General features: G+C 39.1%; 1 protein-coding gene across 2 annotated transcripts in view; it reads left to right on the top strand.

Moving 5' to 3' along the window:
- Window positions 1-25,152, top strand: part of TSPAN3 (tetraspanin 3) — a 40,621-nt gene that overhangs the window by 1,405 nt on the left and 14,064 nt on the right. The window contains exons 2-7 of one of the 2 annotated variants that reach the window (XM_032617507.1): window positions 12,666-12,857; window positions 13,107-13,181; window positions 14,716-14,817; window positions 16,200-16,352; window positions 16,617-16,700; window positions 23,770-24,673. In XM_032617507.1, coding sequence (XP_032473398.1) covers window positions 12,666-12,857; window positions 13,107-13,181; window positions 14,716-14,817; window positions 16,200-16,352; window positions 16,617-16,700; window positions 23,770-23,862 — 699 coding nt within the window. In that variant the 3' untranslated portion in view covers window positions 23,863-24,673. Of the gene's footprint in view, window positions 1-12,665; window positions 12,858-13,106; window positions 13,182-14,715; window positions 14,818-16,199; window positions 16,353-16,616; window positions 16,701-23,769; window positions 24,674-25,152 lie in introns of those variants that run through there. The other variant, XM_032617500.1, reaches the window with a different exon arrangement.

Genomic DNA, 25,152 nt, shown 5'->3' with positions numbered 1-25,152 from the left:
CAGTCACCTTTCCTTCCTCACCATTGACCATGTTCTTAAACACTTGCTGTCCTGGACACACTTCCCTGTCCCCAGTCCCCAGGACACTTCTTGAACATTCCCACTTCCCATACTTTTGTATGTCCCCATTCAACTCTTTCCTACAAACATACCTAAATTAGGAGGAATCCTTTCCTTCTTACAACACATTCCCCCCTCCCCCAACAAAGGAGGAAACTTTTCATATCCTGACTGCTCTAGCATAAAAGGATAATTACATATAATAAGGCACTTACTACACACATGTATTGCCGTAGAGTCTTTCAGGATATTTATGGTGTGATGGAAAGAATCCTGACTGGTAGGGCCGATAGTACTGTTCAGAATCACCCACATGTCATTGATGTTTCCATGATTTCTTCTTTTCCAATTAGAGCAGTGTTTCTTATACTTTAGTTTGACTTACAAGCCTTTTTAAAAGCTAAAAGAGTTTCCAGGGCTCTCCAGATGAGAAACACTATTAGATAAGAAGATTCTTAGGTATAGACTTAGCTTTGTAGCCTTTACAGTTCCTTGTGATTTTTATGGGCATAACAGTTTGATTTTGGAGAAGAGTCTGTGTACTGTCAGGTGAGTTCTAGGCTATTCAAGCGCAGGGACTGGAATTGCTAATGAAACAAAATATTCGAAATGCAGGAGCCATTTTCTTTAAATAATTAAATTTTCATTTAAAATAGCAGTTAATTCAAAGGTTCATTAATCTTTGGAAACTATGTAAGTATAGGTACTATTGGCACTTAGTGAAGAAGGTTATGATGAACTTCAGTTGTGCTTTTCATAGTGGCTTCCTGCCAAGACTGAAGTTAAACTGTGTGGTAAAAACACTCTTTATCTAGGTTAGTAGGATAATAAAACATTTGTGAGCTGTGATGAGGAAGTTAAGCAGACATGCAGGGAAAAAAACTGTGGCGTACAGCAGGATTAGTGCAACATAACTAAGGAGGAAACAATATTAGATATGTCTCGTGCCAGAGTATTAGTTTAAGGACCAGCTGTTGGAGTCTGACGCTGTTGGTAATCATAGCTAATATTTGAGTGCTTTTAAAACCCAGGCACTGTGCTAAGCACTTTACATGGAGTATCCTCATAACAACTCCTTCTGGCAGGGAATATCGTGCTTCTTTTACAGATGAGGACATTAAAGTTTACTTAAAGGGGCACACGCAAGGTGGGGCAGAGCCAGCCTTCACACCCGGGTTGTCCTGTGCTCTAGAGCCGGTGGTGGTAGAGCAAAGTGGAATTTCAAAAGATTTGGAAAGGGGAAGGAACTCTTTAGGCTGTGTTAGACTCACTTGCTCTAAAACACTGATTTTAACCTTGTTTAGAACCTGCCCCAGCATTTAAACTACACTATTTAACTTGTCAGTTTAAAAAATTAGGTCATTATGAGGAAGTACATAAAACAGATGTTAACCTGTTCTTCCTGGGAATTTCTAATGCATTCTTCAGTTCTAATAAGTATATTCTTATATAGTGGCCCCTTCCTCCTTTTAATGCTTTAATCTATAAGTGGAAGAATAAGCATTCCCTACACAGAGCATCTCTAAAGTTTATCTAGGTTCCCTTGGGCAACTTCAGCAAAGTTGCCCAGGCTCTGTTGCACTGGCTCTTCACTATCGGATGGTAATGACTGATTGTTGATAAGTGTTAAAGTTTAATTGCTTTGTCAACATCTTTAAACTACACCTCTCTATATCATGATATCCTGGTTCCATTGGCAGCTTGTTCAAAGAGCTGTGATGTGCAAATAGATATGTACTTGAAATACTTAGGATCGGTATTAAATGATCTGACAGCCAAAGCTGTTAATGTTGACTTGGTGTAGATTATTTTGAACAGTGCAGTCTAAGGAAGTTACTATGGAAAGGCTCAGACAAAGGGGAAACAGTGGGTTCTAAAGTCCTGAAGGTTGTCTTAGTGGAAATTGAGAGTGCCTCACCAAATTCCAAAATATTAGGGCCTATAGCATGAAAGGTAATTTTGGACTAGTGAAGGGATGTACAACTTGGATCTCTTTGTTTTTTATGGAGTGGCATAGCTTTAAATGTAAGCGTATTAGTTCTAGACCCATGATAATTTTTGGGAGACAGGAGTGTTTGAGTTACATGACTAAATTTTGAAGGCTATTGGAACAGTCATTAACCTCTTCTCTAAACTGCACTTTTGCACCAAGGTCAGACAAGGGTCTTAATTCAGTGGGTCATTTGATCTGACCCAGGGGGCCTCATCTAAAACAAGTTTAAATCAGTACTTTATAATTTCAGGTTTTTATTCTGGCAAGTTAATTGAGTACTTAATGAAGACCCATGTTATACAAATTACTTTTACTTTTTCTACCCTGTGAGAAAAACCAATTGGCTAGTATTTATTTTGCTCATATGTGTCTTAGGCATTATAGGGACTACAAGAGAAAGCTTTGTCCATGCTTGCAGAATTTATAGTCTGGCACATCTGCTTAGGGTGTTGTTTTTCATCAGTATGAAAGGCCATAGTAACACTAACACAGCTGTGGAGTGGGAAATACCACAAGGTTAAACACCTTTTAAACGCTTTTGGAAACAACTTTGGAATGTGGCATCTTCACTAATCATCATTCACTCATATGAAATACCCTTTACATACAAATCATATTTAAAAGCCTTATATAAACATTAAAATTTACCTTATCTTAAAAAAGTTTCATATTACCCTTCCCTCTGTGAATACATATAATTAAGGAAAATTGCTTTGTTAAACAAATACAAATGTTTAAATACCTACTTTGTGCTTATATTACTGATAGAATGGTGGAAAAATGAATATCTCTGTTCTTACAGAACTTTTTTTTTTTTTTTTTTTTTTTGCGGTATGCGGGCCTCTCACCATTGTGGCCTCTCCCGTTGTGGAGCACAGGCTCCAGATGTGCAGGCTCAGCAGCCATGGCTCACGGGCCTAGCCGCTCCATGACATGTGGGATCTTCCCAGACCAGGGCACGAACCTGTGTCCCCTGCATCGGCAGGCGGACTCTCAACCACTGCGCCACCAGGGAAGCCCCAGAACTTTTTTTTTTGGTGGAGCAAGGCAATTAAAAATAAGCAAGGAGGGCTTCCCTGGTGGCGCAGTGGTTGAGAGTCTTCCTGCCAATGCAGGGGACACTGGTTCGTGCCCCGGTCCGGGAAGATCCCACATGCCGTGGAGCGGCTAGGCCCGTGAGCCATGGCCACTGAGCCTGCGCATCCGGAACCTGTGCTCCGCAACGGGAGAGGCCACAACAGTGAGAGGCCCGCGTACCGCAAAAAAAAAAAAAAAGCAAGGGAAATATATCAGATAGTGATGTGTTATGCAGAGACTTAGAACAGGGTGATGTGATAAGAGTGATTGGATGGCTGCTTTAGGTTGGCAAAGAAGTCTTCTCCAAGGAGGTGAAATTTAATCTGGAATATGTGAAGGAACAGATTTTGGGGTTATTTGGAGGAGATGGGGGACATGTAAGACAAGGAACAGCCTACAGGCTCTAAGGCAAGAATATACTTGGTGTGTTCAAATTACCAAAAGAAAGCTTAACTATACTTTCATGCTTTTGTTTAAAAGATAAAAATTTATAATGAAATATTTCAAGGAAGACTTCTTCTTCGCAAATCTCCATATACATATTTTGTCTTTTCTAGCACATCTTGCACATTTGAGTTGATAATATGATACTTTTAAACCGGAACCTTCATCAAACATCCTGGAATTTGTTTCTCCACCTCCTGTATTCCTATCATCATGAATGACTGCTCTGACAAAGAATATGTCATTGGAACACACCTTCAGCTAACATTTCTTTTTTCATAGTTATTTTTCAATTCACTAGAAGAAAAGCAAGTTATGGTGTATATTAGGGGACCGGTTTCTTAACTTTGACAGTTAAGAAAATGAATGCTTCCAGTCTTCCTACATTCTCAGTCAGCTGTCCACCATACCGAGAGCCTTGTGGCTCTGAGTAATCATTAACTGGAGAGCGCGTCGCATTGGGAACTTAGTCAGGAAAGCTCTCTTTAGTTGGCAGTTTAAGGAAGAGGTTGTTTAGTAGCTCTTTAGGATATTTATCATGCTTTGAAATATTTTAATGAATTTTATTCCATAAGATCCAACTTAGCTTAGGATTTTTGCAGAAATTTTATTCCATAAAATTTATACTTGCATCAAACAAGTATATTCTAAGAATCATTCACTCAGTAAATACTTGTTGAATATCTGTGCTTTACATGTTTCTGAGAAATGCAAAAAGGTACAGTTCCTGCTCTCTGACAGCTTATAGGAAGAGGGGTCAGACAGGCAAAATCATTTAATATTCTATTGAATTTAATTTCTAGCTGCTCCTCCCCCTTCTCCTTCCCCTTATACTCACGGAGAGTCTCAAGTCTTCCTTTAAAAATATCGTCTCTTTCCACCTTGCCCCTCCTTAATAGTTTTGTAGAGTCAGTAGATGAGAACAATTATTTGCATTGATGTATTTGTTCTTGATTTACTAAAAGGGAATCTGTAGTAAATGCTGACATACTGTATTTTACATTGTTGCTGCTACTGATTAAACACATAACCCAAGCAAGGACAAACTCTACTATTATAAAGCTTAAGGACCTCAGGCTCCAGTAGTAATAACTGACTCTTTTTACAGTTAGAGTAGGGTGTGAAGACAGAGGGTCTCAAAGAAAAATGCATGTTTAAATTACGTGCTTCTCAGATGACCCCTGGAGCCCTGCAATCTGAAAATATTTAATTTCCATGCTGTTAAAATAATTTGGCTGTGGCAGTTGCGGATCTCCAATTTCATTGCAACCTGAACATTTGGGGTCTTTCAACTCGTGGATATAAATTGGATTAAATAGAACAACTTTGTTAAGCTAGATGAACAGTGATTATAAAAAGCAAATACAGAAACAGTGAAAATAGGACAAAATTGAGGAACATGACCTTTGGAATATCATCTGAGTAATATTGGTTTAAAGGATTAAAATACTTTTTCTTTAAGAATAATGGCAATAATGATGGTGATATTGATAATGATGGCAGAAGTGGCTCACTGTCAAAATTTTACCCCTCCAAGTAGGGTTTGTTTGTTTGTTTTTCACTTGTCTCCTTAATAGGTAACATTTATGGGGGGGGAAAAAGGATGTGTACTGAAAGGATCAGAATTGTGTTAGATAGTCAGAAAACATCTAAAGATGAGTCAAAGCCAGGCAGACCCAAGAAAAGTGATAAACAGGGAAGATTTGCAGAAGTGCCTAAAATATTTGGGATTGAAGAGATACCTGTTTTATGTTGGTGGTTAAGGACAGATCTAAGAATTCGTTTGTGAAAGAACAACAAAGTCTCAATTTCAGATATAATTTTAAATATTTACTTTTATGATTATGCAAATAATACATTTGCTTTTTAAAGAAGACACTAAAAAGTATTTTAAGCTAACGTTACCATAATTCCACCACTCAGAGACAACCAGTATTAACATTTTGGTGGGTTTTTTTCCTTTTTTTTTTAATGTCTGCATGTAAGTGTGTTTTTCCCCTAACACACCACAAACATATTAGTAAATTATGCTTTAACATATTTAAGGGCTATAATGCAAATATACCTCTGGATGCTAGGGTTTTTTCTTTTGTTTTCGCTATTATAATTTTGTTATAATATTATAACATTTTGATGAACATACCTTATACAAATCTTTGTTTTCATCTGACTTATTTTCTTAAGAATAGACTCCTAGAAGTGCAGTTAGTAGGTACAAAAGTATAAATGCTGAGGCTAATAATGTGTTGCCAGATAGCTCTCCAGAAAGATTATTCTATATTATTCTATACTTCTGTGGGCTCTTCTCTCTGTACCCTTACATATCTTTGAATACTGCTTGCCTTTATTATTGACCAATTTGTTAGGTTGAAAATGATATATTTTAATAGCTTCAGAAATTCTTGGTTAGAGTAGCTTTAATTTCTGAAAGAGGATTTGAAATCTTTTTTTTTTTTTTTTGCGGTACGCGGGCCTCTCACTGTTGTGGCCTCTCCTGCTGCGGAGCACAGGCTCTGGATGCGCAGGCTCAGCGGCCATGGCTTACGGGCCTAGCCGCTCTGCGGCATGTGGGATCTTCCCGGACCGGGGCACGAACCCGTGTGCCCTGCATCGGCAGGTGGACTCTCAACCACTGCGCCACCAGGGAAGCCCGGATTTGAAATCTTTGGGATAGTTTTTTTTCTTGAGTGATAAGAGAGTAAATGAAATATGTAGGTATTGGACTTGGTAAGAGTAATTATATTTAATGATATGAAGTATTTCGTCAGAGTAAGTCAGAATTGAAACAAATAGGTTTGACTAGAGAATATTATGGTAAGTAGAATGCTGAAAGATTTGAGGTGATTTTAAGACACTTGTAATGGCACAAGGAGGGATGGAGTTTGGAAAAGCTTTCAGAAATGCACTGCATAGAATTACCAATGGGTTCTTTGTAGGAGAGAAGCGAGGTACATGAAAAACTAATATGACCGTACAGGAGACTCTGAATTAAATGTTAAAAGATAGGTACATAAGATGGATTTCTGCTGCTGTTTTTCCCCTCTTTACTTTTTGAAATCTGCATTCTTATGAAGTCTAGAATACATGGTGGTTTTTGCCAGGTCTTTCTACTCTTTCTTCCAACATTCCAGTCGCTTCTGCTTTACCAGTTGATTGTTGGAGGCAAAAATCACACTGAAGGAGTAGTTCTTGCAGGCAACAAGAACTTGTGAGACACTGTGCTTTTTAGCTGAATGACTTCAGACGGTCCCTTCATCTTTACACTGTCCTGATTCTTTCCCTTCTACAAATGAATCCATGACTACTGTATACCACTGCAAGAAAATCACTCCTGTTCTTCTTTGCTTTATCTTCACCCATATGCTCTGTGGGATGTGGGATGCACCTTCCCATTTCTAAATTTCCATATAGATGCACTTTTCACAACAGGGGTGTTTTACCTCCTGGCTTGTAACAAGGCTGTTTTGTTTTTAATGTTCCCTGATTCCAGTGGCAAGTTTCACTGTGGTTGATGTGCTCCCTTTCATTTCATATTCCTTCTTCCTTAGAAAAGTAAAGAATTTAGGAGTTTTGTGGATTTTAGCATTTCATCATCTTTCACAGAGGATTTCAAAAGTACAAAAACAAAACAATTAGTTTGTAAAACCAAAACACTGGTTTCTAAACTGTAGAAAAATCAATCTTACATAACATTGAAATTTCTAATTTTAAAGGGGCTTCACATTTGTATGTATTGAATATATAGTGGAAGGGTAAAAGGATAAAGTGAAGTGTCATACTTCTGGAACTCATACTTCTAAAGTTTTCTGACAGGTAGCTTTATTTCTGGAGGAACAGCTTAGGGTTGTGCAAAAGCACTGGCTTTCCTAAAGTTTTAAAATTTTGTGACTTAATTTAGAACATGAGTTTATTAAAAGGTAAAGAAGAATGGTTTTCAAAAAATTCTTTTTTCCATAGTTTCAGCTCTCAGCCTTTCCGTTAAATTTCCCTTCACTTATTTGTAAAAAGGATGAGTATTTTTAGTATACTGTCCTGGCACAAATCCTCCTTATAGGCTCAGATTTTCTCAGCGATGACTAATGCAGTTCAGCTGCTTCCAAGTTCTACATTTCATTCTCTCTTCTGCTGCACCTCCTCTTCCCCCCCTGCAGCTGGTTTGTTGGCAAAGCCCAGATCCTCTGATACATCTCAATCCCAGCATTACCCTTCAGAAGGATTTAACCCTGCTTACCTTTTAGGCTTTCTAATAGCCACAACTCCTATATCAAAAATCTGCATGACTACAAAGTCCCTAGTTAGGAATTACTTATAACCTTCTTCCATTTACCGTATAAACTCTACCTATGTTTTTCATACTGATGGTTGGATGTCATTAAAGCAGTTGTTTATTGCTGTTTTTAGGTCTTCAGCTGTTGTAGGGACACCTTCTCTATATTTTCAGAGTAACTGATGTCATTTCATAGATTGTTTACTATACAACTTACATTAAGCACTATATATACATGTTGTTAAAAGAAGAAATTTTTGAAGTTACCTTCAATTTAGGAGACAGTCTCTGTCAGTAATTTGATTGATATAGTTTCATATCAGCAATCAGTGCAGTTTCTGCTTTGGTGTGTGCAACTGCTAAGTTGCTTCCCACTGTATGTTGTCAAAACAGAAGCGTTATGTTTTCAACTCTGCTGTGTGATTTGGATGTTGACTAGTTTGCAGCCTGGGAAAAGAAACTGCTTTCAAGTCTATTAGAAAAGAACAGGCGGCTTTACAAATGGCATTTCCTCCTAGCCTTCCATTGCATTCCTTATCTGTATGGGTGGAGGATGTCTGCACTGGAAGCATTTCACTTGGCCCACTCCCAGGCAGCAACAAGTGTGAGCCTTCTAGGGATCTCTTTAGGTTGAGAACTCATCATTTCATGTTTAAAATGCAGATGGTGCTTCACTTTCCCATGCTTCAGATTAATTGTTGAGCACATATATCTTCCAGTTTTATCCTGTTTTTATTCTTTTTTTTTTTTTTTTTTGTGGTACGCGGGCCTCTCACTTTCGTGGCCTCTCCCGTTGCGGAGCACAGGCTCTGGATGCGCAGGCTCAGCGGCCATGGCTCACGGGCCCAGCCGCTCCACGGCATGTGGGATCTTCCCAGACCAGGGCACGAACCCGTGTCCCCTGCATCGGCAGGCGTACTCTCAACCACTGTGCCATCAGGGAAGCCCTATTCAAATTTATGTAGTCTTAAATTTCATTTACTAGCAGCTCAAAGATGGAATTCATTTTAATTTAAGCCATTTAAGAAATGAAGATTGCCTATTAGAGTAAGAAAAGCTAAGAGTCCAAAGGATAGAGAGATGACTAGTGAAGACAAACTGGACAGTATTTGATTGCTTCATATTTAGTATTCTTCTAATTCTGTTTGGGGACTAAAAGTATTTACTGTAACAAAATGTGTGTGTGTATACATGTGTGTGTTTGTATATCACACATATGTAGTCAAGAAAAAGTAATGTTTGGTAAGAGTGTTAAGTATTCCATGTACTTCGGTAGTTAATGCACCCAGACTATTAAGCTGTTTCTCCTCTCTCCCCTCTCCTATGCCTTCCATCATCCCATAATAATATGTCACCAAAGTAAGTATGTCAGTGAACTGAGGGCCTTTGAACAGGTACAGCTGCTGTAGGTGAAGCATTTATAAACTAATGTATTCCAGGTGTCATGGCCATCAGGAATTAATAGTAAGCTGGATTAAGTTGCCAAATCTTGTTTGAATGGTGGACTAAAAACTATAAGCATTAGACTGAAGAGAAACAAAGCAAATTCAAACCAAAGCTTTATGATTGAGATAGGAGGGCAATTTCAAGGGACTGGATGAAATGAAGTGTACTCAATGAATTTTGACGAATACCTTCTATGTGCCAGGCACCGTTCTAGGTGCTGGATGGTGGTACAGGGCTGAAAGACTGACAGGCAAAGTTTGTGCCCCAATGGCATGCTGAGACATATATAGTTATAATCACAACAGTTGTAATAAATGCTCTGTTTGAGCTGTGTAGGGGGTGGTATGTGACCAAGTGCACCTAATCCAACCTGAAATGGTCGAGAATGGCTTCCAAAAGGAAGAGGTGATATTTAAACTGCGTTTTAATGGGTGACAGGGAGTTCCCAGGCAGATGAAGAGAGGGCATTCCAAAGAGAACAGCAGAAGTAAAAAGCAAGAAGATATGTGGTACATTTGGAAATAACAGCTTTCTGTTGTTCAGGGTACATGAGAGGTAATGGAGTCTGAGCCTGAAAAGCAGGGAGGAACAGCTTAGTTTATCAGGGGCCTTATTTGCCTCATCTTGATTTTAAACATGCTAATGCCTTGATCTGTTTTATATGTTTACAAAAATAACTGATCATATGAAGAACATATTATTAAGGGACAGGGAGGGTCAGCAAGTAAGGTTTAGGGTGAACAATGGTAAGGCCCACATTAAGACAGAAGCACTGCAGAGGGTTGAAGAGAAGTTACGGTATTCAGGTAGTGTTTGGAAAGTAAATCTGAAGGAGTTTGGTGATTGATGGGATGTAGAGGTAGGACAAAGAAAGAAAATAGAGTAACTCTCAGGCATTTGACTAGAAAAAAATAACTGTCTGGTGCCATTTGCTCTGAAATACAGAATATGAGGGAAGGTTTAATGGAGTGGGCAGGAAGGCAAAGAGGGTTTGAGGTAAGTTGAGGGCAAGGTGTCTGTGGGGCTTCCAGATGGGGATGTGTAGTCCTGAGATGATGGCTTAGGTAGAGAGCTGCAGTGGCTGGTGAAGCCATGGCTAATATAGCCCAAGGAGAGCCTACAAAATGAGAACTATTTAAATAGGGCCAAAGGTAGAACCCTGGAGATCACTAACATTGGTCTGGTAAAGAAGAGTCCATGAAGAGAATGAGAGAGCAAGCAGTGAGAGAAATAGGAAGAAAGCCAGCAGTGGGGCCTCTTGAAAGCCAGAGGAGAGTTTTAAAAGAATATGGTTTTTTGGACTTCCCTGGTGGCGCAGTGGTTAAGAATCCACCTGCCAATGCAGGGGACATGGGTTCGAGCCCTGGTCTGGGAAGATCCCACGTGCCGTGGAGCAGCTAAGCCCATGCGCCACAACTACTGAGCCTGCGCTCTAGAGCCTGCAAGCCACAACCACTGAGCCCGCGAGCCGCAACTACTGAAGCCCACGCACCTAGAGCCCGTGCTCCGCGACAAGAGAAGCCACCGCAATGAGAAGCCTGTGCACCGCAATGAAGAGTAGCCCCCGCTCGCTGCAACTAGAGAAAGCCCGCGTGCAGCAACAAAGACCCAATGCAGCCAAAAATAAATAAAATAAATTAAAAATTTTAAAAAGCTTTAAAAAAAAGATTATGGTTTTTTAAATTGCCTCCATTACTCTAGTCTTGTCTTCTCTTTTTAAAAGTTCATTATTATTTTTTTTAAAAATCAACTTACTTTCTCAACTTTCCATAAATGGGGTCTTTTTCTTCCAGATCTGAATGATTCTGTTGGCCTGGTATATGAAAATATACTGATGACACCCAAGCTTACAGGGTCCCACAGACTTAAGAAATAAACTGAGGGCTTCCCCCGTGGCACAGTGGTTGAGAGTCCGCCTGCCGATGCGGGGGTCACGGGTTCGAGCCCTGGTCCGGGGGGATCCCACATGCCACGGAGCATCTAAGCCTGAGCGCCACAGCTGCTGAGCCTGCGCTCTGGAGCCCGCACCCTGGAGCCCGCACCACAACTACTGAGCCCGCGTGCCTGGGACTGGTGCTCCGCAACAAGAGAAGCCACCGCGATGAGACTGTGCGCCGCAACGAAGAGTGGCCCTCTGCTCGCTGCAGCTAGAGGAAAGCCCGTGCACAGCAACGAAGACCCAATGCAGCCAAAAATAAATGAATAAACTTATTTTTAAAAAAACAACTGAGTTTCCAGGTTGAGAGGAGTTAACAATATTTCCAGTATCATTGTGGAGGCTCTTTTCTAGTTTGAAGATTAATGATTTATGTGTTAAAATTTTGAAGAATGGTGAAATTATTCTTTTCACGTGAATGTCTCAGAGTGCTCTGTAAATGATAATTCATTAAACCAAATGTTTTAACACTTAAACTCACACTGTATTTGCTCATTCACATAAAAGCAAGCAGCATTGGGCTGTCAGTATTGTGCTGGTACACAATGATAGCAAAATTGACAACGATAAGAGGAAAATGTATGTAAAACTCTGTAACTGAAGCATTGTGTCTGGAGCAGCAGCTGTTCCATGACTTTCTGCATTGTTTGCCTTTAGGTGCTCTAAAACCTTGTTACTCAAAAGTGTAGTTCAAGAATCAGCAGCATCAGCATCACCTGGGAGCTTGTTGGAAATGCAGAATCTCAGGCCCCACCCCCAGACCTACTGAATCAGTCTGCAGTTTAATAAGATCTTCAGGTGATTCCTATTCATGTAGTTTGAGAAACACGATTCTAAAGAATAAATAGACCTAAAGGGTTTGTACAGTTCTTTAGTAACGTAGCCCTCTAGCTATGAAAATGGTAAATTTCATAGCCTCAACTAGGACAGGAAATGTTTTAGATATGGGTATCATGGTTATTAGTTGCTATTGTATTTTCTTTCCCCAAATCATTAGATGGAGATTATAAATGCAGATTCTGGAGTCAGATCGCCTGGGTTCAAATCCTGCCTTTGCCACTTGTACCCGATTTCCCCATTTGCTGGGGGCAGTCCCCACCTCCACACTGACCCTTATTGGACATGTAATTGAGCTACAGAAGCGCTTTGGGACGTGTGTGTGTTTTCATTCTTGTCATCAGTCTTACTTACTGGATTCATGGTTTCTTGGTCCTAGATGAACCAGCAGTTATTGAAAAGTAGATGGAGCTTGGAAAACTTTACAACTTTAGTAACGAAATGCTCTTACTAATGAATAATTTTCAGCTTCACAGAAAAAACGTCTACAAAGATTTAAAAGTGGTGGAAAATCTCATTGAGTTATAACATGCTAAGAAATAGTGGGGATTTTTACCAGCAGGGGTTGGAGAATTTTACCAGCGCTCTGACCTTGTTTTCTACAGGGAGCAGCTGGCATTTTATGCTATGTGGGAGCCTATGTCTTCATCACTTATGACGACTATGACCACTTCTTTGAAGATGTGTACACTCTCATCCCTGCTGTGGTGATCATAGCTGTAGGAGCCCTGCTCTTCATTATTGGGCTAATTGGCTGCTGTGCCACAATCCGGGAAAGCCGCTGTGGACTTGCCACGGTAAGTTAGCTCTTCACTAATCGCATGTGTCGTCATAGTATGTGGGAATATTCATTTGTGTTACTTGCTTGAATTGAGCATGAAACTCCATTTTCTATTTGACTCTCTTTATAATTGGAACAGAATTAGCACTTGTCTTAAACTTCCAGCAGTTATCTCAGATAATTGCTTTTTATCAAGAGAGTATTTAGAGTTATTTTTTCATTTGTATTTAATTTTTAACAATGTTTCCTTACATTTTCCTTACAGTTTGTCATCATCCTACTCTTGGTTTTTGTCACAGAAGTTGTTGTAGTGGTTTTGGGATATGTTTACAGAGCAAAGGTATGTTGTCTACTGGAATGTATATGTTTTAAAAGGTGGCTTAAGTGTTTCAAGTGAAATAGAACAAACTCATTTTGAGAGTAAACATTTTCTTTTGCCTGACTTCACTTTAGCCACTGCTTTGAAAATGTAAGGATAATTAGAAATTATATGTCAGGACTTCTAGTCTCATTTAATATAGCAAAGTGTTAATTCTACTACTGTCCTAGTTTGTAGGTAGTTTTCTTTAAATGACCATAGGATGATCTGCAAATGAATAGTTGGTCAGCTGAGAACTTGATTCAAATTTCCTCAGCCTATAGATTCCCTATATAGATTCCCAGATTTCTGTTTAGAAGAACTAAACTGAGGATTTCATTTTCCATTGCCTCTTTTTTAAAAAAATGCGTTGGTTCTGGACATAGAAAAAGGTGATTGGGAGTTGTAATCCTGCAATTTGTTCCTGAGGAAAAAGGGGTCCTACCAACTCAAACACTAAGGCAACTGTTGCCAGCCACTCCCTTCTTGCCCCTCTTTCCTCTTTTCTGGTCATTCTTCTTTTCTTTCCCCTTTCCTTTCTATTTTTCCTGCTTTTGCTTTCCATCTACAGTACCATTTAAGGCTAAACAGGCTGCTTTAAATTAATTTGGGGATAACTGTAGAGCTGTTATAAAGGCGTAGTAGGGTTATTCTCATAGTAGGGTTATTCTCTTATGATTTTGAGTCAAAGGCATGATATGCCAATTTAATATTCAACCATTGCTACATAAGGTACCAGAGAGCTATGCCAAAAAAAGAATGCAGTGGATTATGCCCCTACCTATGATCTGGTTATCAATTTTATAGTCTTACCACATCACTGATAAAATTACCAAATAGGTCTAATCATCTTAGAAGGGTAAGGAGAATCTGGTACAAGCAAACTTTATTAAATGACACTTTAGTTGCCACTTGGCAATACATCATGGAGAGTTTATTTCCTGTCTTCTCATTCACATACATTGAACTGCAGCTCTTCATAAGGTGCCACTTTTAAGGACTGATTTTTTTTTTAACCTGCTGATTACTTTTACATATTTGCCCAAGTCTAATTAAACGTTAAATAAGTAAAATGGAAATAATGTTGGTATTTGTCCCAAAAGTATCTTGTGGGGGCTTTTTAAGTTGTTTAATTTTTACCTCCTTTAGGAAAGGAAAATGAGTAGGTCTTCTGAGAACCCACTGAAAACTTATTTGAAAAAGAAGGTGGTCTGTTTATAAGTTAGGACACCTATCTCAAGGCTCAACTGCTTTCTCCCTCTTGAATAAATTGGTAGCCTGCCATCTTGCACACAATCTTCTCTGTGATTGCTTTTAATCTGTGTGATATAATATGTCTGAAGGTTTACCTGAATCTACATGGAGGCAGGAAGGGAGAAAACTTTTTTCTTACAAGAAATTCATGGAAATATCTTGCCACTTTGCACACATGCCATTAGGGCATTTTAGCTGGAGCCTTGACTAATGTTACTTTTATCAGTATTTTTGAGGGACTGAATTCTTTGTTTTAATTCAGGTGGAAAATGAGGTTGATCGCAGCATTCAGAAAGTATATAAGACCTACAATGGAACCAACCCTGATGCTGCTAGCCGGGCTATTGATTATGTACAGAGACAGGTGAGTTCTTCTGAGGCTAATTTGTTTTTGAGGACCAATCACCGTTGAGCAAACATTAAACTTAACTCTGTTACTGTGTAAATTAGCAGTATACATTTACAGCTATGGTTAGCTTCGTGATGAGTCCAATAACCTTTTCTTTTTCAAATGCAGCTACACATGAGTTGTTAAACTAAATGATCAATGCTATTTTTTTAAAATATAAATTTATTTTTTGGCTGCCTTGGGTCTTTGTTTCTGTGCATGGGCTTTCTCTAGTTGCAGCGAGCAGGGGCTACTCTTCCTTGAGGAGCACGGCTTCTCATTGAGGTGGCTTCTCTTATTGAAGAGCATGGGCTCTAGGCACTTGGGCTTCAGTAGTTGTGGCACGTGGGCTCAGTAGTTGTGGCTCACAGGCTCAGTAGTTGTGGCTCGCAGGCTTTAGAGCGCAGGCTCAGTAGTTGTGGCGCACAGGCTTAGTTGCTCCACGGCATGTGGGATCTTCCTGGACCAGGGCTCAAACCCATGTACCCTGCATTGGCAAGCGGATTCTTAACCTCTGCGCCACCAGTGAAGTCCAAGTCCGATAATCTTACCTTCACCCTTGGAAAGTTTTTTTTCCCACCATTACCTAGTCACAGCCAGATAAGAAGCATCTGATTTTCCCGTAAAAATAATTAGCTAAAGAGGTGATAATGGAAGAGCGGTACGTGTCACAGGAAAGTTCAGCATCCAGATGGACTTTAGAGGAGGTGAGAAGTCTTTATATACCTTGAGAAAGCAAGACCAGAAAGGATAACAGACAAAACCATTAAAAAAAAATTATTGTAGACAATTTGAAACATACCTGAAGGTAGAGAGAATCGTATAGTAGATCTTTGTATCCATAAACCCACCTCAAAATTGTCAGCTTTTTGTCAATCTTGTTTCATCTATTACTCCCACATATCGTTTGCCAGATTAACTTAAAGTAAGTCCCAGACATTTCAGACAAAATATTTTAAATACTTTGTCATTGGAAATAATATTTAACTCAGGATTAGATGTTTAACAGGCAAAGTGTAAAGATTTTTCTTAGCTGTAAACTACCCCTTGTGGGCAATATGATTTCTCAAATGGAGGTTCTAGAGCCACTATTTAATTACATGTGGCTATTTAAATTAAAATTAAAAATTCAGTTCCTTAGTCACACTAGCCACATTTTAATTGCTCAATAGCCCCATGTGGCTGGGTGCTACCATACTGAGCATACAGACACAGAACATTTCTATCATTGCAGAAAGTTCTGTTGGACATCACTGGTCTAAAAGTAGCTTAAAGCTCTTCAGTGCATGGAACTCTAAAGTTCAGCACAGGGGTATGTGTTCTGTGACAAGTAATATCTCTGTTCTCTTCTCTGTTAGCTGCATTGTTGTGGAATTCACAACTATTCAGACTGGGAAAATACAGACTGGTTCAAAGAAACCAAAAACCAGAGTGTCCCTCTTAGCTGTTGCAGAGAGACCACCAGCAGCTGTAATGGCAGTCTGGCCCACCCCTCTGACCTCTATGCCGAGGTAAGTTCAGTTTCTTGGCCAACACTTGAATCTAGCCTGGTAGCTTTTTTTCTTGGTGAATTATCTCTACCTGGAACTTCTTTTCTACCTTCTTTTACTTGTCTTTAATGCCATTTAATTTTAATATAAATTATTTTCAAATGCATTATCTTTTTTCCCTCTTTTAGTTTCTGTCATTTCCATTTCTGCCAGTGAGTAGTAATATGTGACCTTGCAGCTTTCACTTTTTAAAAAGACTAATGAGGATGACTTTGGGTGTTTTAGGGGTGTGAGGCTCTAGTTGTGAAGAAGCTACAAGAAATCATGATGCACGTTATCTGGGCAGCACTGGCATTTGCAGCTATTCAGGTAAGCACAGCTAGCCAAGGAGTTTTCAGAGTGCACCGATTCTCTGGTGGCAGCCCTGAATGGTTTTAATCACTAAGTACAGTTAAGCTTTGTGTATATAGATAACTTGGAAGTGATTGAGGTACCAGACACCAGTTTCCAGCATCTTCCATTTCCTGTCTCTAGACATAGACCCAGAATGGTCCCAGAAACCAGAGATCTGGATGGGGGAACCATGTGCGAGGGGACTCCTTATCTTATTTTCTTGACTTGATTAGTGAGTGACCTGTTCAAAATACAAACTGTTGTCATAATGTATTCTTGGGAGGTACTTCAGTAGAACTTCACAGAATTAAAAAAAATCAAACTGCTGTATTTCAGCTTGGAAGTGGAAAGTTCTATTTTAATCTTTTTAAAATTTCTCCTTCCATTTCTTGCTTTTCTGTCGTCAAGGGTTTTATATGTTCATATACATAAATCAAGACTAGTGGCACTACACTAGTCTCTTACAGTAACGGGAGCAATTTTATCACTTTACAGCAAAGACCTTTAATTGAAAACTGAGATTCTAACCTCCCTTGTATTTGTGGACTTAGTTTTTTTAGAAGGACTGTCATCAAGAAGTCTGTTATACCACTTGGCATATTTGGAAATGTACCATGTCTTTCTGGTAGCTGAGGGGACTTGTCCCAGCTCCTACCAGTGAAAACAGTCTTTTTCCCCCTTAATAAGAGCTTGTACAAAGTAGCTGGTAATTGTTTTAATTACCTGTCACTTTATCAAAGAAAAAAACCCATACACATCCTTTATCCCTCATACCCACATAAAAAACAAGTAAGAAAGATGGCTATTTTTCTGCCCAGTATAATCTACATTCCTAGTTTCTTGGGTATATACATTATATCTTAGAGATTCTGTTAGAGGATATTACAACTATTTGAAAATCCTTTGCATCAGATCTAGTTCTCAGAGTGTTCTTTAGTGTTCTTTTAGTATGTTCTTGAAACATGCTTCAGGTCTAGAGAATCTACTTGAAGAAAGTTTTGATATCATTTAATTGTTAGAAAAACCAACATAATTGCTAGTGTATATGTAAGTTGCTTGGCTTGTCTGCTCTCTGTATATTTGAACAGAAACTAGTGTATTGAACAGGAAGTGCCTTATAAAATGGCAAAAGGGTGAATGTTTACTTTGCTGATAACTCAGAGCTCTGAAATGATTCATTGAAAAGCCGAGCTCTATTTGCTATGGTCTCTGCCCTTCTAAGCGTTTACTTTTTGGCTCAGCATAGCAGTAATCTGTTGATCAGCAAGGGTGTACTTCATATTTTCTTTGTGTAAACACATTCATTTAGCTAAAAATAATGAAACGTGAGGGAGGTCTCTTTTCCCAAGTGAAATCCTGATCTGTGCATTTTTAATGATTTTATGTGTGGTAATAAAGCTGCATGTATTAGCATGCAGCAAAAAAACTTTAGAACTGTATGGTGCTTTTGATCATGAAATGTGCAATATGTATATAGAAGACTGATGAAATCAACACTTTAGATATGTCCCTCATCTAGTTAAGCTTATTAACCAGTCAGATATTTCTTCATTAAATATTTTTTAATGGGGGCTAGTAAATATTCTAACTGGTCTTTTAAGTATGCCTTCTCATATGCATTTTATACTTAAATCACCCTGACTTAAATAATGGCTGATGAAGCTTTGATGTTTTCAGTTCAGCAAAACTAAGTCAGGGATTCAGAGCTTTTACAGCCTCAAAACCGAGTGGTTTTGAAAATTTAAAAACTGGTTTTAAAGGGAAAAACATCCATTTGAAATAAAAGAATTTTCTACTTTTTTTTTTAAGAGTACCTATAAATGTTTAAACTTTTGATATTCAAAATCTGATGTAGATTGGTGCCATGTGTGTGGAAAACCTGAATGAAGGCAGAAACAACTCAAAGAGCAGGGAGACTTTATGCTTGTATACTTATCCTGATAGAGAAAGAGCTAGAAGGATGCTTGGAGATTCTGCAGTCCCTGGTTTTAAAGGCCATGAAAATGAGGGAGAGCAAGGATAGCATGACTTACGACCATCACTAAAGCTTGAACCCCGTCTCCATGTGTACTCTGCCTCCAATTACAAATTGAAGAATTAAGATTCTCAGAAGATTAAATTCCTAAATTCTGTTAATGAAATCTGACAGCAAATTGACACTTAAACTGGTTAGAATACACAATGTAATAGCATTGAAAAATGATTAGCACTTTTCTTCAGGTTCTAAAGTGGGGAAGCTCTAAGAGCTATCACAGAAAATTCAATTTTAAATAATGGGAAAAATTGATTGGTTTTTGGTAGTGTTGTGAGTATCAAAAATATTTAAGCGTTGTCTCCTTTGATTTTGGGTGTGATTTGTGGTACTATTAAACTACATTTCATTGATGTTCTAAGGCATAAAGGTGAATTTAAGAAGAAATTTTCCCATAAACTTAATTTACCAGTAAAAGCCTCTTGTTTGAGTGTTGGTCATCTGTGGGCCAGTTTAGCGCACCACCTCTTTTTGTGTGAGCCCCACACATTTTATGTATTGTCCATGACTGCTTTTGTGTTATGGTGACAGAGTTGAATAGTTGCAGCAGAGACCAGTTTTGTCTCTTGGTTCACAAAGCCTAAGATATTTACTGTATTGCCCTTTATGAAACATCTGCCCACCCTTGTTCTAGTCTTGTTAAGTGGCCTAGGTTTGGGTAGGACCAAAATTACCAAGAAAGAAAAACCTGAAAACTATAAGAGAATGAGATTTTTAAAATTTTGCTATACCCATTATACTGTTAGTTTCTTAATGAGCAAGGTATTTCACTTCTTTGAGAGTAGCCAGCCTCTTAAATGAACAAATGATCAGCTATAAATTTTATATTTCAACAGTCTGGTGATAATAATAAAATCTAGATTTTGATTTGGCAAGCTCTTAAGTTTCAGCTGTGTGTAAGGCTCACTGCAAAGGCAGTATGGGGAAAATGGGAATTGTCAGTCTTTGGAGTCTCACAATGTTGGCATGTCCTTAAGATGGAATGATGGAAAGCAAAATTTCACAGAGAACTGGTTCCCAAGGCCTTTTTTCTGGTCTGTATGCCAAGTGTGAAGGAGGTTGAGACTGTCATTTCCTTCCTGCCTCTTCTGACTTCTATTTTAATTCATTAAAATGAATTAAAATACATAAATAAATAGCACTTCAGATTGGGCCCCCAGATAGTTAAAATTGAGTGGCTTGATTCTGACAGTCATTTTAAAAAAGTATTTCAAGTAATTCTTCCTTAAAAACTTAAAACCAAAGCTTGGGAAGCTAATTCTTGAGTGGCTAAGATTTTTTTTTTTAATTTTGGGGAAATTAATCTTAATCGTTAACTTCTTGAAAATTTCTTAATTGAAAAACCCATTTGATAAAATTTTCTTCAAAGATACAAATATAGTAAGAGGTAAGCCTCCCTCTCAAGTCTTGACCCCAGCTCTCGAGTCCCCCCTTGCAGAGGCAACCACTGTTCCCAGTTTCCTGTATATCCTTCCAGAAGTAGTTTGTGGTTAGACAAGCACATAAATATTTTTTATGCAAATAGAAGCTTATAGGATGCCATTTTCTACCTTTCTTTCTTAAGATAATTGTATGCAACCTCCAGTTTTGAGAAACAATGCAGACAGAATCCTGTATGCCTTGCTCAGTTTCCTTTAGTGGTTAACATTTTGCAAAACTATTACGTATCACAACCAGGATATTGGCCTTGATACAATCCACTGATTTTTTTTAGATTTCTCATTTCTATGTGTGTATTCAATTCTGTACAACTTTATGACCTGTTTGGTTCTTGTATCCATCACCATAGTCAAAATACTGAACAGTTGCAACACTACAAATGTCTGCCTGATAACTCTTATAATTGCACCCACCTCTGTCCTATGCCCCCTCCCCCATACCCTGGTAACCACTAATCTGTCCTCCATATCTAAAATTTTATTTTATCATTTCAAAAGTATCATAAAAGGTACAAAAGGTTACATATAATATATGATATGTAACCTTTTGTACCTTCTTAAAAACAAATTAATATGCTACTGTGGCAATATAGTATTCCATTTTTTGGACATACTTCATAATTTAATCTGCATTAATGGGCACTTATGGAAGTGTTGCTATTACAGAAATGCAAGTAGTGAATTTCCTCTGTATATATGGGCAAAGTCTGTAGCAAAAAATTTGTAGTCATGAAATTGAGGGGTCAGAGAATATGGATGACTTTTTGATAGGTATTTCTAAATTTTCCTCAGAAAAGAGTGTTTTCAGTGTGCAGTTCTAATTACCTTATGTAAAATACCTACTTCCCCATAATGCCACCTACCTAGTGTATCATAGAGCATTTTAGTCCTTGGCAGTTTTTTTTAATCACCACTTGCCTATGTATTTACTAATCATTTTTTGCAGTTGCTGGGTGTTATATTTGGACTAAGTGTAGATTAGTTCTCATGATGTGACTACTACAGGGGAAAGTTTCGTTGCAAGAAATCACACTGGAGCTAAAATATTTGTGTGATATTTTAAAGTCTGTTTTTGGAAAATTTCAATAATTGATGAGATTTTAGTATAGCAAAGCTTTGGAAATGGACCTGTAATACTTAGTGATGAGGTTTGCACTATAAGAAGTTATTGTGTAGTGCTTAATGTTTTTTTTTTAAATTGTAGTATTTAATGTTCCTAAACAGACTCATTTCCAAGCATGAGTAGGGTTTTATCAAATTTATTTAATTGTTTTTAAATCAGTGCAAGTTGATTTAATTGAAATTAAAGTCAGGAAAAAAAGGATACTTATTTCAGACCCCATTTTGAGAATGCTGACTGCTTCGGTAGAAGTTAACCAACTGAAAGGAATGTGAGGAAGTGGGGATGGGAAGAGATCTTTTCCCCAAGCTAATCAGTAACTTCAGAGCTTAGCATTTTTATTGCTCAATTTAACATTGCCTGGGAACATAATTGTGTTTGATCTTATAGCTGTTCTAAGAATGTTTTGCTGTACAGTGAATGGAAATGTATTTCTTTAGGAATTAGATACTAGACATGTCTAGAATTGGCTTAAGATATTTAGTAAACTTTCAACAATATCCACTTTTAAAATGTCTTTAAGGTGCTTTGCGCTAGTAAGCACTCAGCAAATATTGATATAATGAAACTGATGAATTCAAGCAGCAAGTATATATCCTGAATGGGTAGAATAGAGGCTAATAAATAAGGGCAGAAATTGGAGAGTATGACTTTATCATGGAGAAGTCAGTTTGAGGACATCCTTTTTCTCTGTACATGTGTCTCATTAGTAATCTTCCACTTCAGACTTTGAGAGTCTTGTTTATGGATCAGGTACACTTCGTTGAAATTAGATTGACCCCATATGTACAGAGGGCCCTGCCTTTTAAAAATCAAATAACTGAGACCTTTCACTGTCTATGAAAAGTTAGAGCAGCAAATTAATTTATTTAGCTCTTTAGTACCTGTTTATATTTTGTAAGAAGCCAGGTCAAAAATTCTAGAATCGTTTCTTTTTTTTTTTTTCCTTTTTGCGGTACGCGGGCCTCTCACTGTTGTGGCCTCTCCCGTTGCGGAGCACAGGCTCCGGACACGCAGGCTCAGCGGCCATGGCTCATGGGCCTAGCCACTCCGCGGCATGTGGGATCTTCCCGGACCGGGGCACGAACCCGCGTCCCCTGCATCGGCAGGCGGACTCTCAACCACTGCGCCACCAGGGAAGCCCTAGGATCGTTTCTTTTTTTTTTTTTTTTTTTCTGCGGTATGCGGGCCTCTCACTGCTGTGGCCTTTCCCGTTGCGGAGCACAGGCTCCGGACGCGCAGACCCAGCGGCATGGCTCACGGGCCCAGTCCCTCCACGGCATGTGGGATCTTCCCGGACTGGGGCACGAACCCGCGTCCCCCGCATCGGCAGGCGGACTCCCAACCACTGCGCCAACAGGGAAGCCCGGATCGTTTCTTTTTAATCCAGCTTAATCCTCTCGCTTATCCAAAATAACATGGTACTACTATTCCAGTTTGCTACCACAGAAGGATTAGGCCTTATTAAAATAAAATGATGAAGGAAAAGTGACCTTTAAAAAGTAATATGTATATAATACCACAGAGCCAAATGTAGATTTCAAAAATAGTAAATAATTGTGGAACAAAAACCTTTGAACTATACTTTTTAGTATCAGGATTGGTTTTCCCCCATAGGGCTTTTGGGCTACTCATTTATTGGGCTTTTCACTTTGTGGTTTGTTATAAAGTTTATTTCCCTCAAATCCAGATGCTTAAAAACACCACCATTAGGGCTTCCCTGGTGGCGCAGTAGTTGAGAGTCCGCCTGCCGATGCAGGGGACACGGGTTTGTGCCCCGGTCCGGGAAGATCCCACATGCCGCGGAGCCGCTGGGCCCATGAGCCATGGCCGCTGAGCCTGTGCGTCCAGAGCCTGTGCTCTGCAACGGGAGAGGCCACAGCAGTGAGAGGCCCGTGTACCGCAAAAAAAAAACCCAAAAAAACCCACCACCATTAAATTTGCTCACCATACATAGTCTTGATCATTCCGCTCCCTAGACCTTTGCTGTTCAGTATTGTAGCCACTAGCCACATATGTCTAAATTTAAATTAATTTTAATAAAATAAAAATTGCAACGCCTTAGTTGCGCTAGTTACATTTCAAGTGCTCAGTAGCCACACGTGGCTAGTGGCTGCCATATTTGACAGCTCAGTATAGACTGTTTGCATCACTGCAGAAAGTTCTTTCATACAGCACTGCTCTAGATTGAGATGGGAATGGCACTAGGAGAGACTTGATTCTCTGCTGGCTTCACAAATTGTTCTTAGGTGTGAAGCAGGGAAACTAAAACTTGGTACTTAGATCCTAAAAAGATAATGTATTCATTTGAAATTGCTTCCGTTACTGTTAGTGCTTTTTTGATGATTTGAGATCTTTGAACTTAGAAACAGTTCCATTGCCAACAAAGAAATACGCACTTGCTGTAAGAGGGTTTTCAGCCTTTTTTTTTCCATTGTTGTTTTCTTCCCACAGCTGCTGGGCATGCTGTGTGCCTGCATCGTACTGTGCAGAAGGAGTAGAGATCCTGCTTATGAGCTGCTCATCACCGGTGGAACCTATGCATAGTAGAAAACTCAAACCTGAGCTTTTTCAGTCTTGTTCTGATTTGGAAGGTGAATTGAGCAGGTCCACTGCTATTGGCCTCCTGAGTTCATTTAGTTAAAGCACACGTACACAGGTGTCGGACAGAGCAGTTTGGCTCTTCACGTGTCCACCTTCTTACCTACCCACCTGTGAGTTTCTTTTCCCCTGTTCTAGCTGACTCTCCATGTCCGTAAGTGTTTAAGTACGGTGGTAAATGTTCTAATCTCAGAACCATTTGCGAGTTGCGTAGTGTGGTAGAATTAAAGGCAGACATGAGCCTGCTTCTGTTACCTCCAAGCAGTAATGGGACTGCTGCTGAAGTATCACCGGGTCCTTTCAGTCTTCACAATGGAGAACTCTTGGCCAAAGGTTTTTGCGGGGAGGGGGAGACAGTCAGCTGTCTGGTTAAAGTTAATACCAGATGGTGCCCCTCATCAGTGTCCTTTTAAAAAATATATACTATAGTTCAGTAAGATAGCAACTGTACAAAATGGCTAAAATAGATTTTAGAATCATACAGCGTGTATCTTGGTTCATCTTCAAAATCAGACTGATCTTTGAAACTAGCGGTTTTTAATCAAAGCTGGCTTTATAGGAGGAGTGTAATGTATGCACTACTGTTTTAAAACAATGAGTGTGTGCGTGTGTTTTTTTGTATGATTGAGCCCATTCATTGTAAGTCTAAACTCGTTAGAAATAATGTACCCATGTAGACTAGCAAAATAGTATGTAGATGTGATCTCAGTTGTAAATAGAAAAATCTAATTCAATAAACTCTGTATCACCCCCTCAACATGTAGGTTTTAATTATTTGGAGATACTTCAATTGCAGAGCAGCAGTGTGTTTTAAATGTTGGTGCTATCTGCAGTTCATTATGCTTTGCATGTGTTTTAATTATATCTGTTGCTAAATTCTAAAGGCCTTGATATTCAAAAAACTACAGATGCTTTTCAGTCCAGTATATCCCACAAATATGGAGCACCTACTGTGTGCATGGCATTGGGGATACAGTGATGGTGCTGTCCTCTTCAAGGAGTGTGGAATGCTAGTATCAGAGACACACACAGAAGCAGATAATTTCCATACAGTGCAGTGATTGTAGTGGTAAAAGAATGGGAGCCCAAAGGAGGTGCCTGGAGAGGTCAGAGGCAACTTCCTGGAGGAGAGGCCCAAGCCCAGAGGCTGAATAGGCTTTGTGGGAGAGGGTATACAGGAATGTGAAATGGGATGGAAAGTGCAGGGAGCTACAAGTAACTCATTGTGCCTGGGGC

Source organism: Phocoena sinus, chromosome 2 (assembly GCF_008692025.1).
Source record: "Phocoena sinus isolate mPhoSin1 chromosome 2, mPhoSin1.pri, whole genome shotgun sequence".
NCBI classification, from domain to species: domain Eukaryota; kingdom Metazoa; phylum Chordata; class Mammalia; order Artiodactyla; family Phocoenidae; genus Phocoena; species Phocoena sinus.
This window is presented reverse-complemented; position numbering and strand designations above follow the sequence as displayed.